The sequence below is a fragment of the Dreissena polymorpha genome, chromosome 14 (genome assembly GCF_020536995.1).
Source record: "Dreissena polymorpha isolate Duluth1 chromosome 14, UMN_Dpol_1.0, whole genome shotgun sequence".
Lineage (NCBI taxonomy): Eukaryota > Metazoa > Mollusca > Bivalvia > Myida > Dreissenidae > Dreissena > Dreissena polymorpha.
The window spans coordinates 59,841,315-59,856,775 of NC_068368.1; the positions used below are offsets into that span (position 1 = coordinate 59,841,315).

The 15,461-nt window shown below is 35.8% G+C and overlaps 1 protein-coding gene across 2 annotated transcripts in view; it reads left to right on the forward strand.

The window, feature by feature from the left end:
- Positions 1–967: 967 nt before the first annotated feature.
- Positions 968–15,461, forward strand: part of LOC127858744 (guanylate cyclase 32E-like) — a 52,292-nt gene continuing 37,798 nt past the window's right edge. For both annotated transcript variants that reach the window (XM_052395991.1, XM_052395992.1), the window contains exon 1: positions 968–1,522. In XM_052395991.1, coding sequence (XP_052251951.1) covers positions 1,127–1,522 — 396 coding nt within the window. In that variant the 5' untranslated portion in view covers positions 968–1,126. The remainder of the gene's footprint in view (positions 1,523–15,461) is intronic.

The following is a 15,461-nucleotide window of genomic DNA, read 5'->3' on the forward strand; positions in this document are numbered from 1 at the left end:
CTGGTATTTGTTCTGTAGCGGTTAGCAGCCGTCAGCTGGCAGTAAGAGCGAACAACACTTTGCCGCTACCGGCACAGTTCATCACGCGGACTTCCACTCGAAACACTGGGATATGTTTGCTTTCGGATTTGAACTTTTACTTCAGTGCTTAAACTATGTTTTACTTAAACCCTCTGAGCGAGGGAATACAAATATTCAATACTGTGATTTGTATAATTAAGATTGAAAACTGTTTTTCTCATTAGTTCAACACTTCGCTTTTACTGAGTTTGGAACGTAAACGATATCACGTTTCTATATAATAGTCTCATGTATACAATTTCGTTATACGGTCCGCGGAGTTAACAAGGAAAGTGTCAATATTGAAACTATATTTAAAGCGAAATTACTTTTTTTGTTGGATTTTTCAGTGTGATAATTAAAAGTTAATTAAATTGTATCCAGATTATTTGTTTAAGAATGTACATGTTGCTTTGCATATATATCGGTGGATATTAAATTGTACGATAATAATAAACAGATGCAGCTCACATCTTCATTAAATCAGTATTTATGTAGTTTTTTCTGTCGGATAGAAAAGATCAACACTGAGTTTCCGATTTCATTGAAAGTGCTATGTATGACTATACAAATGTAATATTAATGAATTAAATATCGAACAACACACGTTTTACGTTGAAATTTATTTTTGGACTAATACAGACATTGAATGAAGTTTATGATAACACGGGACTTTTTTTATCTATAGGAATTGGCATTTTAGACACAAATGGAAACATTCCAGAGGAAGTGGTTCAAATCCACATAAACCTGAACAATCTGTACGACCTGAAACCTGAACAATCTGTACGACCTGAAACCTGAACAATCTGTACGACCTGACACCTGAACAATCTGTACGACCTGAAACCTGAACAATCTCTACGACCTGAAACCTGAACAATCTGTACTACCTGAAACCTGAACAATCTGTACGACCTGAAACCTGAACAATCTGTACGACATGTTTGACGGTTAACCCTTGCGAGTAACAACAGCGCAACAACCATTGAAATAAATGTGTTGAAAATATCCGTTCGTGAAGGCATAATTGTGTTTGAATAAAATGTAAACAAACTACACGAACATGCGAGATTTTCAGACACCGAGTTGCGTCACCTGGCGTACTCTGACATTCTGGGGTATAAGTCTGGCTGCACTGAGATGGTCCGCGTCGGCGGGGGAGGATACTCGTGTCCCGCTGAAGATCTCCTTCCTCACTTCCGCCGGCGACTCTCAAGGATCCAAGACATTCGCCGGTGCGTTCTTTAGTGCCCTTGACTTTGTGAACCAGAACAAGTCGATGCTGCCCGGATATCGACTGGAATGCCTTTTTAACGACACAGACCGGAGCTCCCTGAACGCCATCAACGCGATGACGTCACACTACCGGAACGAGATTATCGCGTTCATCGGGCCTGACGAGTCGTGTCACTGTGAGTCGACGGTGGCGGCGGCATGGAACCTTCCCATGATCGGATACGTAAGTCGTCTGCTTGACATCATGTTCCTTTTTTGTATGATGTATCGATTTATATTTTCGGGCTCATTATACATAAAGCATAAATTATATTTTGTATTAAAATTCGCCGTAATGGTCGGTCTCAGGAGAAAAGCAAAGCGTTATTTTAAATTAGTTGCACACTTTCAAGTTGAACAGATACCCGTCTGCCAAATTAGTACACGAAAATTTGATTATTTCAAGTTGAGTTTATTTTTGAGTTTATTTTCGCCCGATGGCATCGAAAGCATGAGGCTTATTGAAACGCTACTTGGTGTCTTTTGGGAAGAATTATTTTATTTTTTTTATTATCTAAATTATTATTTTAAGTTTAATGATTTTACCCAGGTTACTTTGTTTGAAACCCATTCAACTTGTATTTAATGCAAAACTTTGATTTATCTATTATTTACAAGTATATACAAAAATAAGAAAACGCATTTTCCCTTTCGTTTATTTGCTATTCATTTAAAAACTAAGGTTGCTCGTTGTATTTAAGATTTTTAGAGGTAATATAACTTTATTTACTCCCATTAAATACTTAAATAATTACTTGCATACATTATTTATGTGTTATCAAATTTATGTCGCAAATATTGTCAAATTCATTTATTGATAATTTTCATTATATCCTTAAGTTTTTTTACTCTAAGGTTTTCATTGCAAGCAAAACTTGTAGATAATAACTGCCATTGATAATGCATTTTCCTTTATGTATAAATATCTAATAAGATATATGTTCTTACAAACCAATACAATTTCCATAGACTACTGATAGGAATTTAGTATACAAAGAAACAACAAAATGGTAGATATATGCACATGTCAACACGATAAAAAAATTAAAATATGTTGGTCAAAATAGACTGGTTCAACTTTCGACAAAAACTTTTTTTACCAAACTTGTCATATATGAAAAACCGAATGTATGTATTATAGTTTAAAATGCAAAATAACATTCCTGACTAAGATACTGTATAAAGGTATCGGTCTGTATTTGGATAATCATCAATCGAAATCAATGAAATATTTAAGTTTTTTTGGTGCGGTTTTAATCGACAATCAGAAAAATACATGCGCTTCTGAAATATCGTTTATAATGCGCTAAACACTTTTTAGAGAGCCTGACAATACTTTAGTGGAAGAGAGCCTGAAAATACTTAAGTGGAAGAGAGCCTGATAATACTCTAGTGGAAGGTAGAGAGCCTGACAATACTTTAGTGGAAGGTAGTTAGAGAGCCTGACAATACTTTAGTGGAAGGCAGATAGAGAGCCTGACAATACTTAAGTGGAAGGCAGTTAGAGAGCCTGACAATAATTAAGTAGAAGGCAGATAGAGAGCCTGACAATACTTTAGTGGAAGGCAGTTAGAGAACATAACAATACTTAAGTGGAAAGCAGTTAGAAAGCCCGACGATACTTAGTCCTTAGATCATACCGAAACCGACATTCGCTAATTATAAATATTGAATTTTATTTGATGTCTTTTCCAGGATTTCTTTTGTAGATCCGCGAAAACTGGTCTTTATGATGATAATTCCCCCTTCTAAATACTACTTATGCTATTTTAAATTTGAAAGTTCAATTTATGAATCGATTAAAAGGTCTGCAAATAACTCTTTAATCGACTGTATGGTGACTGTCATTGGAAATACATTACTGACGACAATACCGCTCCTTAGCGTCCCGGAAAGAGATTCTATGAGTTTTTAAAACACAAAGAGAGATTACAAATGAAACCATTAAGTCTGACAGGTCATTCATCTCTTTAACAAAAAGTCTGTTCTTCGTTCGATATATATGTTAATTTTTTTAAGCGAAGTGAATGATTTTTAAAATAAAAATAACGAATCAGTCTGCTTTACGTGAAGCCCATTAATTGGCCTTGGCGCACATTAACGTCTTGAATTTATATAATTTAATCGGACGTTCTTTAAATTGATTTGCACCCTCCCATAGTGTGGCTTCATCGCTTTAAGTTCAATAAACTAACACGCATATTAACTTGATCGTGCCCGACGAATATTATTATAAAATCTCTGGTATTGACGACAAAATTACCGAATGTTGACATCTCTATCGGTAAATGTCCGATACACGGAAATGTTGTGTTTATAAAGGACTGTAACAAAAGAGGTGTCGATGCCATCAAACTTATGTGAAATGTTTTTGTCAGTCAAATTTATTTTAACAAAACGATATGAATCTTTGTAAGATAACTAGAAGTTAGTTCACATTAAAAGCAAATAGCATTTTCATATACAATTCCTGCATTTCGGTTTGTGACATATCGCATGTTGACAGGCCGACATTCAGCTCCATATACGTCAAACAACCCGACCTGTAATGTTGAGATGTATTTCGCATTTCACTTAGGCAAATATAGGCAAATATAGTCAAATATTTATAAATTCCTGTTATAATTAACAAAATGTTCGCATTGTTAATATTAAACTGTCAATGCATGCACCATTCTTATGCGAGGCCCAAACAAAGGGCGCTGACGTCTTCGGATTAATTGTTAAACTTCAAAACTACTACTAGCTGTTTTTATGAATCTAAATAGATAACTTCTTTATTGTATGTTAAATCATACTAAAGTGTATAAATTATGATCTCCGTAATATCTTTTACGATGTATACATATTCCGCTTCACGATTTCTCTCATTTGACTATTAAAGACTGGCTAGAATACCCAGTATAATTGATTTGAAAGTTATATTTATCTCAAGCTCTTTACCGCTGGTTGTGAATTATAATCTTGATAATACGTATCATGGTCCATGGCCATTTATTTTTTAAAGTTGCAAGTGGATATCTATCTCTATTTCTCTTAAATAAAATCACTTAGAACTAGAAAATAAATATTTGACAGCGTATATGATTCTTAATTGTTTTGCGCATGTTATAGAAATAGTTTGCACATATTAACTTCGCGGTTAACAACAAACCAGGTTCGATCAAAATATTCTTCAAATGATTTATGAATTTCCGACGCTTCCTATGGATCTATTTCTGGCAAGAAGTCAGTCAGTTAAATCAATCTCTAGAATATTATTGGACTATATTACGGAATCCGGATAGGGCCAAGTTGAGTGTCGCGTGTCGACCTCCGAGGTCGACACACGACATTCAAGCGACCTTCTCTCGACGATCAATACGACGCGCGACAATCATGCGACAATCAATATTTGAGTGTCGCATATCGCGCTGGGTTTTAGAAAAAAAATTCGCAGAAAATCTTGACTGTCGACTACATTGTCGCGCGTCGTTTTAAGCGTCGAGAGTATGTCGCTTGAATGTCGCGAGAATGTCGTGTGTCGACCTTCAAGCGCGACACTCGACATTCTCTCGACATTCTCTCGACGCACGATACGACGCGCGACATTCAATATGAGAATGTCGCCTGTCGACCTAAAATCACTAGGTCGACACATGACATTCTCTCGACGCACAACATTCTCTCGACGCACGATATGACACTCGCGCGATATATCGAGCCAATATCGCGCAAGTGTCGCTTGACGACCTAAAAACCGCTAGGTCGACACACGACATTCTCTCGACGCTCAATACGACGCGCGACAATCATGCGACAATCAATATTTGAGTGTCGCATATCGCGCTGGGTTTTAGAAAAAAAATCGCAGAAAATCTTGACTGTCGACTGATTTGTAGCGCGTCGTTTTGAGCGTCGAGAGAATGTCCATTGAATGTCGCGAGAATGTCGTGTGTCGACCTTTGAGCGCGACACTCGACATTCTCTCGACATTCTCTCGACGCACGTTAAATCAACTTGGCCCTATCCGGATTCCGCACTATATTGCATTCCTCTTAGTTAGCTTCAGCGTGTATATAAGTATGCCTTAGTCGCCATTTTATGCTCAGATTGTCTCTAAGGGTATTTAAGCATTTTAATGCTTAACGGGAATATCGGCGGTATTTCCGTAAATACAGACAATTATAAAAACAAAACAAATGACCTGTTTTCCGATAGATATTTATCGAATAATTGCGTTACAATAAATATTATTTCTATAAAAAGTTATAAATGTACGAGCAGGTCGTTGTTCGTGTCTGTCGGGTGAATACAATATATCGGATCGGGTCGACTTTCTATATCTAAGAAGAATCCGATCGCGAGAAAAAAGACAAGACAACTGTCTCTTCTAGTTTTCAGGAATGGAAAGAGGCAGTGCATGAGCGAAATAGTTTGTGTCTGTTATTTCTTACAATAGATTATAACCAAAAAAAAACGATTAAAGGGAAGTGTGAACGTACAAATACGAATGTGTCAATATTTTCACACTGACGAATACGAGTTTATTGGTTCATTTCGATGGTACGTGATATCTTGATAACATACTAGTACTAGATCGGTTATTATTGATAACTGGAAGCGGAAATCTATGTAAACAAATTCTATTTCTGTAAATTTATGAAATCAGCCTGATTATTATTATTATATTTATTATGTCCGGGCACGGTCTTAAACGCTGGGAATTAACTGTGATTACTGTAATCAATCATAATAATACGCATTACATGTGAATTTACTACTCTTAACTTATGTCGCACAAAATAATTGATCATAAAACTGTAACCTCGTTAGGAGTCCATAGCGACTCAAGGCATTTGTTCATAGCATAAATACATATCGCTAATATAGATAGTTACAAATGAAGTCGCCAGCGGGACCTATTTTTCTTGAAAATATGTCTTAAAACGTACAAAAAAGTTGGTAAAATTGAAAGGTACTCTAAGTTTATAGACATGCCCTTCAAAATTGTGTAAGTTTTTGAGATCTTTGAGCAAACCGCAAATTGAAACTTATCATCTGTCGCAAAAAACTGTGTTTTAATTTTCTCCCACATATTTCCGATACAGCAATTTACACCAAGTCTAACAAAGTATAGGCAGAATGGAACCGAAGAGACAATACCGAGAAAATGCATTATTCTTTTGCTTTACATTTCGCTTGATATTGACACACAATGTTTGATGTAGTCAAACAAGCCTTATAAACATTATAATCGTTTCATTTACTATGAAAGTATATGACAGGTTACTGGCACTGTTTTATCACATTAATAGTTATTTCTGCGATGATTTCCTTGTATTAAAAACATGAATGCGATGTATTATTGAATTTTGTGTCGCAATGTCTAGTTATTTGGTCACTCGCCAATAAGAAAAGACTAGCCGATATACGCATGTTTCTCTTAAAGATAATTATTGAAAATACTTTTCCTAATTATTTTCGAAAATAATAATATATATCTTTACCTTCTTTTTAAAGCTTTGCACTGTGCTCTTGGTTTGATTAGGGGCCTGTTGTAATATATAAATGGGATGCCCAATGTATGTTGCTTCATTATCCGTAGGAATAAAATCATATTCAAAGAAACACATTCCAAACAATTATTTATTTTCATTTTAATAATGCAATTTCCCATCCATCATTTTATGGAGATGTTTTGAAGCGTGTTAAACCAAAAATTAAAATATGTTAAACCAAACGTTCTTCTTAAACTTTTAAATTTAATTAACTTATTTTATCAAAAGGATACGATGCTTAAAAACACGTGCTTGATGGTTTTCGATTCACTATATCTTTCTTCTCTTAAAATTTGCAATCATTAGTGATATTATAGGCATTTTTCACTATTGAACAAAATTGTGTCTTTGTGTCGTATGCACAAATCTACATGGAAACTACATTTGGACTCACATCGTACATCAAATCATTTCTGTCGTCAGTTGTCAAAACACCTATATACTGTATGAGTCCAATAATGTCGCTTTAATGGATTTCCCATTTTTATACATTTGATTCTTTACATTCAATCAACTAAACTTGTTTTATTAGTAGTTCAATTTTGCAGTAGCGCCCCATTATTAGTGTTATTATTACTTTTCAGTACTGCCCCTGGATTTTGTTCACGTCATTGTGTCTTCGCTTGTCAATTACGTCATAACATTTCTCTGTTCCTGGGTACATGGATTTTTTTGACGTCATACTATCAACTTTCCCATTTGTAATCTACATGCATAGGTCATTGGGTTTATAACGTTCAATTTTATTTATATTTCCTCTCTGATAGGCGTTTCTTATTTGATTTAATTATTATCATTTTATTTTTTTAGCAGTCACATAAACAACCAAGCAATGAATGGAATTACACCAATTATTGCTGCTTCTTCCTGTATTTGCGCGATGATTATCTGAAATATTAACTTCATGACGCTATATTTTTAAATCTTTTTCTATAAAAAAGGAATGTAGTTGACACTTGTTTGTAGTTTCATTTGATCGTTCGTCAAAAAGTTGTAACTTTGTTGCTCTGGTATCTTCAATACCATTGAGTAATTAAATTGTAATTAAATTGATTGCGTTTTAATTCCCTTTTATTATTGTTTAAATTGAGTTACAATGCTATGACGTTAAATTTTATTTACACTTAAATGTATTATGAATATTGCTGGGCCAAGTGTGAGGTTGAGCGCTCTATAACCGGTTTAAACCCCCAATGCTTTCCATTGACCGTTCCAAGGCGGTGACCCCAGCTTTATTCTTATTTGTGTTAATGTTGGTTTGTATTGTGCTGTTATGTACTGTTTGGGCAATCGGTCACTTGCTTTAAATAAAGGACCAACTCATTGTTTATACTGAGAATTCAATACTGCTCCAGCAGCTGGAGTTTCACTTCTTTATATTGTCAAAATACACGATCGTTGTTTGTATAATTGACTAAAGCTTTAAATACCCAACTGAATAAGCCTGCACGTTTTTAATTAAAGATTATTGCGTAAGGTCGTTTCAAAAACAGCTTAGAACGCACTTTATTCATGCCATGTTTCTTGCAAATGATCTGCAAAAAGTGTGAAATGAAACTATATTTTTTTTATAAAAATAAACCAGTTTTCTTTTAAAATATTTCTAAGGAAGAGCTTTTAACACTAAGTATTTAAAAAAATTCCCAAAATGCAACCCCGCAAAAACATTTAAAAAGATGATTATGCTGCTGTCATGTATGATTTCTTTAAATCCATGATGTTGTTTTATTTTGTTATATGCACTTGTATCAACTTTGTGTGTACACGTACGTTGCTATGCTCTTAAGTCTTGTTAACAAGAAGGGATTAAGCTGATATTTGTACGTTATACATATCGCTTCTGTAAAACCTTACAAACTAACGTCTTGAGTAGGAAAAATGTCTTATCAGCCGAGCCAATACGATCAGATCTGAAACGAATCTGATCCGGCGATGGCAATTGAACAAAATGTCGTCCGCACTCTGTCTTATCCAGTGGTTTTAAGTTGAATTAAGCCACGAATAAACTAAAAAGGACATAAGTAAAAGTAGCATACGACTCGTAGTTATTCTTTCAAAGTTAAAAAAAAAGTACGAAAAACAATTTGAGTTGGAAGTGAAAGCGAAACCTGAAATAACAAGGAAATAATGTAAACCAAAAGAGCAAAAACAGCTGTTGATAAAATAAACAGCTACCAAAGCATGACTCTTTTGTTCGAACAATTGACATGCCACTCTGTTTTCATTCGTATATTTCATTTAAATGTTTCACCTAGTAAGGTCGAGTGTATGTGTCTGCCTCAACTGGGCCGGTGTTTGTGTTTGTTGTTTGCTGTTAACTAGGGCACATATATTAATTTAGAAGGTCTCCGTTTTGTTCTTATGCTGCATAATGCATACGTTCAAGGAATTATATGACGGCTGAGAACGGTTCCACCCGAAAATAAATTTGCGTATGCTATTGAATGAATGTCCATTAGTCTTCTATTTAAGGCAAATGACCAATGCAATACAAGACAACTCGTAAAACACGACATTAAACATTAACATGGGAATTATGTTTTCGAAGTGTGTCTATCGTTTGAATGGTCGCAGGGTTATATAATTTTTATACATGTTTATAACTAGTAGACTAAGCAGGACCACACAAAAAACAATACACGTATAGTTACTAAACGTGATATGTGTTTATTGCTAAAGTTTTAATGAAGTTCGAGTTTGTGTTCGTACAGTTTGAACAATGAATGTATATGTAAAGTTTGGATGTTACAAGTGTATCCCGAACAAGGGAATTGATAAAATTGTGTGAAAATTTCCAGCTTGCACAATAATACATAGTTGAATAATGTTTATGTAGAGAACGGATAAATTAAAAATATGATTAAAAATATGTTGCAATATATGTTAAATAATGTGTCATTACCTTCTTTTGTTTTGTGACAAACTTAAACTGTTTGTTGTCCATTGATTTAAATATTGTAAGCCATTATCATGTAAATGATTTGGAGCAGTTTAAATGGGTTGGTATGAATTGAAAGCTACTTTTAATTAGTCATAGCCAAGACAATGACAACTAGTCTATTAGCCAGATGGGTTGGAGTGTACCACTCAGGGGGGCAAAACAATACCTATCTTACTTGATTGTATACTTAATATAAAGAAACAAAATGTGTGATAACAATCTCAGTTGGGCAGCTATAAGTTATTATTATTTTTTTTTATTCAATATCATACATACAATGTAAACATGTATAAGTTATTATTGAGCTGTTTCTATGGCAACTGTCAGGCTTTGACTAAATAGCTAGTTGAGCTAGTATAATTCTTAAATATTTCTTCAAAATTGGTTCTAGAAAAAAAGTTTGGTTTTAAAATGAAGATTATGATTATTACCTTGTATGATCTGCAGTTTACTATGCAAATTAGTACATTTGCATATCTATGAATATTAATGAGATTGCAAGAAAAGTTCCTAAAAACCAGCGAGCCTCCAAAAAAGTAGGGTCAATATATGAAAAAAAAAATTCAACCACAAACAAATTGCTACAAAAGGTATTTCAACTAAACCTAATAGGGTAAAAGCTTCTTTAAAGCATATCAAAAGTTTACCAACATCGGACCTTCGGAAAGTGTTTTTTTCAAGATGGCGGCCAAGATGGCCGCCAATACATATTTATGATCACAACTATGTAACTATACAATCAAATTTGTTGAATTTGGTGTCTATTCCTAAGTTTTAAGGGGCAAAGAACACATAAAGATCATCAGACATTACTTAAGTGTACAATAGTACTCATAAATCCAACATGGCGTCGAAAATTACCGCCAAGATGGCCGCCAAAACCTATAAATGATCATAACTATGTGAAATCCACTCACATTTGATTTTTTTATGGTCATATATATGGGTTTCAAGGGGCAAAGAACACATTTAGATCATCATACACTGTATAAGTTTATTATATTACACCCAAATCAAAATGGCCGCCAAGATATGCACCAAAACCTATTAAAGATCATAACTATGTAACTATCCACTCAACTTTAATGAATTTGGTGTCTATACTTACGTTTCGAGGGGAAAAGAACACATAAAGATCATCAGACATTGTTTAAGTTAACAGTAGTGCACACAAATCCGACTTGGCGTCTAAAATGGCCGCCAAGATGGCCGCCAAAACCTATTAATGATCATAACTATGTAAATATCCACTTAAATTTGATTATTTTGGTGGATAAACATAGGTTTCAAGGGGCAAATAACACAAATAACAGATTATCAGTCATTGTTTAAATTTGCTTTATTACACAAAAATCCAACACGGCGTCCAAAATGGCCGCCAAGATGGCCACCCAAACCTAATAATGATTATAACTATGTAACTATCCACTCAGATTAGATGATTTTGTTGTCTATACCGAGGTTTCGAGGGGTAAAGAATACATTTCGATTGTCAGACATAGTTTAAGTTTATTATGTTACACAGAAATCTCACATGGCGTCCAATGACACAATACAAAGGACCGCAAGTCCATTACTTGTGACGTGATGCTTGTTATGTAAAACGCCATAGTTTGGACCTGCCGCAATTTCTGGATTTTGACAAGAGGATCGATATTTTTCAGCTTCAGACAACACTGAATTGGCAGGGAATGATGCATATCTTGCATCAGCAAAGCCAGTACCCTGGGCTGTTGTCAGTCAAATTCTTGCCTATGATTAATATGTACAATGGGGACAAAGCGTGCATTCTGTCAACATAAGTCTTAGTTTGCAACTTTGCCACAACCTTCACACCATTGTTACGTTTGACCAACCCTTGTATTGGAAAGCTGCCGAAATCATCATTGATGCGCCACAAAGTGGTTGAAAATGTTTCATAAACGTATGAACTTGCGGGAGGGGGGGGGGGCAAAGGATCCCTCACGGAAGAAACAGCTCTCAAAACATACTTGAGGCTGTCTATTGAAAAATGCTAGTGTGCACATTGTGACACGAAAAGCTGTCCAGAGGGCTTCACGGGACCATCTTCTGGTTGAAAATTGCATACCAGCCAGCTTTCAGCCAAAATGACCAAGGAAGATCAAGACATTCAGATGCTGCTGGATCATGTCAAGGATTTGTGCTCTTCCCTTTTGAGGGACGACGCAAGCAGATTCTATATTATGCGATTTTGATCAAACTCGAGAGGGCTACAGAGAAGTAGAAACATGAAATTGCCCAGACCTCAAAGACAAACATAGTATGGCTGAATTATTAACTTATGATAAACAATTCAAGGGTGTTGATTAAAGCATATCGTACTGGGTGTTGGTTGATGCATTAGGAAGTGCCCAATTTGCTATCCATCTTAAAATAGCTGCTGCTGGATACATTTCCTGCGATCTGCGTATTACTACATATATCTGCAGAAAATAAGCAACCTAGAGGAAACGCACCCGGATGTCTATCGAAAGTTCGGTATTGGTTTTCTCGTTGTTTGTAGGAGCCATCAGTGCTGGGCTGGGCTAGGACTTGATCTTGTTATTGAGTAAACTTTGATGATGTTTTTATAGAGCACATGTGGTCTAACTCGCGGCAGTGGACTGACTGAGGAAATGCAAACCCCTTGGACCCTATCTGTAACATCCGAGCACAACAGTGCGATGCAGGATTTCACAGACTTGACCTATACTACAAGTCCACGAAACAAAGTCTCAACTGAAGCGTGCATCAAAGGGGATTCTTCTGATCTAGAATAAATGCAGACACAGATTACAACCTGCTCACCATACATAGCTGACCCTACTCTCAGAAACATGGTCAATCGGATCTGGGTCACATGTGAATGTTCATGCAATTGAGGCGGTTGGGGGAAACAGTCATAAGAGATATCATATGAAAGTCGGTCTTTGCTTATAAATTCACGAGAAAATACAGAACCAAATCTCTTTGGAATAACTTGGCTGTTAAGATCGCTTCTGACAATGCTTTTGATCCTGCTCTTCTGTTTCAGCGTTTTTTGGTGGTGTCAAAATATGGAGATCTCTCCCTTGCAGTCGTATTGTCTTATGATCTGAGCTCCCATCCTGCTGCCTTCTTTGAAGCCAAGAACATACTTTGTACATCAGATAAGCCTCAGATGTTCAGGCAGTTTGAGAGTATGCTGTAGACACATCATGTGAGGCTGTTATGAACTGTATTCATGGAACAGATGCATGATGGTTGCAATTTGCTGCATCGTTAACCATGGAGAAGGGCGACTCATATAACGCAAGAGCCGATTCTCATGTAGAATCAGTGAAAGGCATTACGAAAAGCGACAGTGGGGTTCGATGGCTACGAATACAGTGATTATTACAAAGACAAATGCACCGGAAACGCGAATCATATTGTGAGTTTCAGCAAAGAAACAGAATGCTCATGTAAAAAAGGAAGACTTTTTGTCTCGTGACAGAAACATGGCCGGCATGATTTCTCTGATCATCACAACTCTGACTAAATGGGATGCTATGTTGTTCTGTTTTCAGGGGATGCAGACGTTCAAATTGTTAAATACAGTATAACGATCCCGTCGTAGCACCACAAAGTTGTTGGGCGAGGATACAGATGTGCTCATCTTGATCTTGCATTACTCCGAAAGGGACAATACGATCATCTACTTCCGCTGTTATGTAAATAAATAGTCAAATGAACGCAAAGTGTATAATATTAACCTTTTGAAAGAACTCATGCTTATTCAGGCTGTAATTAATCTTCAATGATTTTCAGCAACGGTAAAAAAACAAGTCTACAGAAGTTAGTAAAACCTGATCCTATCATGAAGTCATGTGCTGGTTCACTCTCTCTTCCAAATGTCGTAAATTGGATTGTTTGATTATTCAACTCCTTAGTGATTACCTCAATTCGATTGAAGTGTTTCTTGTCTCCTAAACAATTGCATTTTACATAACAACCATCAGGTTTGAGATACAAGTTATGGACTTGTGGTCCTTTGTATTGTGTTGATGGCTATTTTGGACGCCGTGTTGGATTTCTGTGTAACAAAATTAGCTTACATTTTGTCTTATGATATAAATGTGATATTAATGTGTTGTTTGCTCTCTTAAATCTGGGTATATACACTAAATTCATCAAATGTGAGTTGATAGTTACATAGTTATATTTTATAATCATAAATATGTTTTGGCGGCCATCTTGGCGGTCATTTTGGACGCTGTGTTGGATTTGTGTGAAATATAATAAACTTAAACAATGTTTGATGATCTTAATGTATTCTTTACCCCCTGAAACCTATGTATAGACACCAAAAGCGTCCAATTTGAGGGGAAAGTAACATAGTTATGATCATTTTATAGGTTTTGGCGACCATCTTTGCGGCCATCTTGGCGGCCAATTAGGACGCCATGTTAAATTTCTGTCTAACATAATTAACCTGCACTTTGTCTGATAATATTTATGTGTTATTTGCCCCCTGAAACCTGGGTTTAGACACCAAATTCATCAAATTTAAGTTGATAGTTACATTGTTATGATCATAAATAGGTTTTGGCGGCCATCTAGACGGCCATTTTCGACGCCATGTTGAATGTGTGTGTACTAAATTAAACTTAAACAATTTCTGATGATCATTATGTGTTCTTTCCCCTTGAAACCTAGGTAAAGACACCACATTCACCAAATTTGATTGGATAGTGACATAGTTATGATCATTAATAGGATAGGTCTTGGCGGCCATCTTGGCGGCCATCTTGAAAAAACAACTTTCCGGAGGTCCGATTGTGGTAAAATTGTGGTAAAATTTTAATATGTTTTTAAGGACCTTCTACCCTACCAGGATCAGTTAAAATACGTTTTGTACCAATTTTTTTTTTTTTGGGGGGGGGGGGGGGGGGGGGGAAGTGTATATTGACCCCACTTCGGTTCAATTTCTTCCAGAAATTTTTTGAAAATTCAGCTAATCGAGGCCCCATCTTCAAAAGAGAAAAAATACCAAAAGCTGCCAGTACCAGACTGTTTTCAACATTTTTTTTTTATTTTACTGGCACGAATTTTCCAAGATATATAGGTGAAGTTTTGCCCCCCTTACTGGTACACCCCACCTCAATTTTGGGTACTTGGCTAAAGGACTAAATTGACCAGTCGCCAAATACGAGATCGCTCCGCCCACTTAGTTGTGTTTTCATAAAACGCTTTATCCATTACTCCGATAGTCTTTGTTTGTCGGACCATGTGGCCACAGTAAACGAAATCTGATTGATTATTTCGTGAGTTTTTATTGACAGATGGCGAGTGGTCAATTGTGTTTGTAGTTAAAGCATGTAGACAGAATGCTTGGCGGTATTGGATTTGTGTGCAGCGAACATTAACTTACTTGCATTATTGGCATAAATAAATACGTCTATTGAGATAGCTTACCTGCTGTAATTTGGCAGCAATTATGTTAAAAAAAAGCATTGTATACAGCAAAATTTAAAACGTTACTGTCGAAAAATATAACGTTCGTTAGTGTGCTTGACCTCATTTATTGCGAATGGTTCAGTTTATAGTACTTGCGTGCTATAGTGTCACTTGTTATGAATAATGTGTCAATGTCATGGTGCAAATGTCATCAGTTCACGATT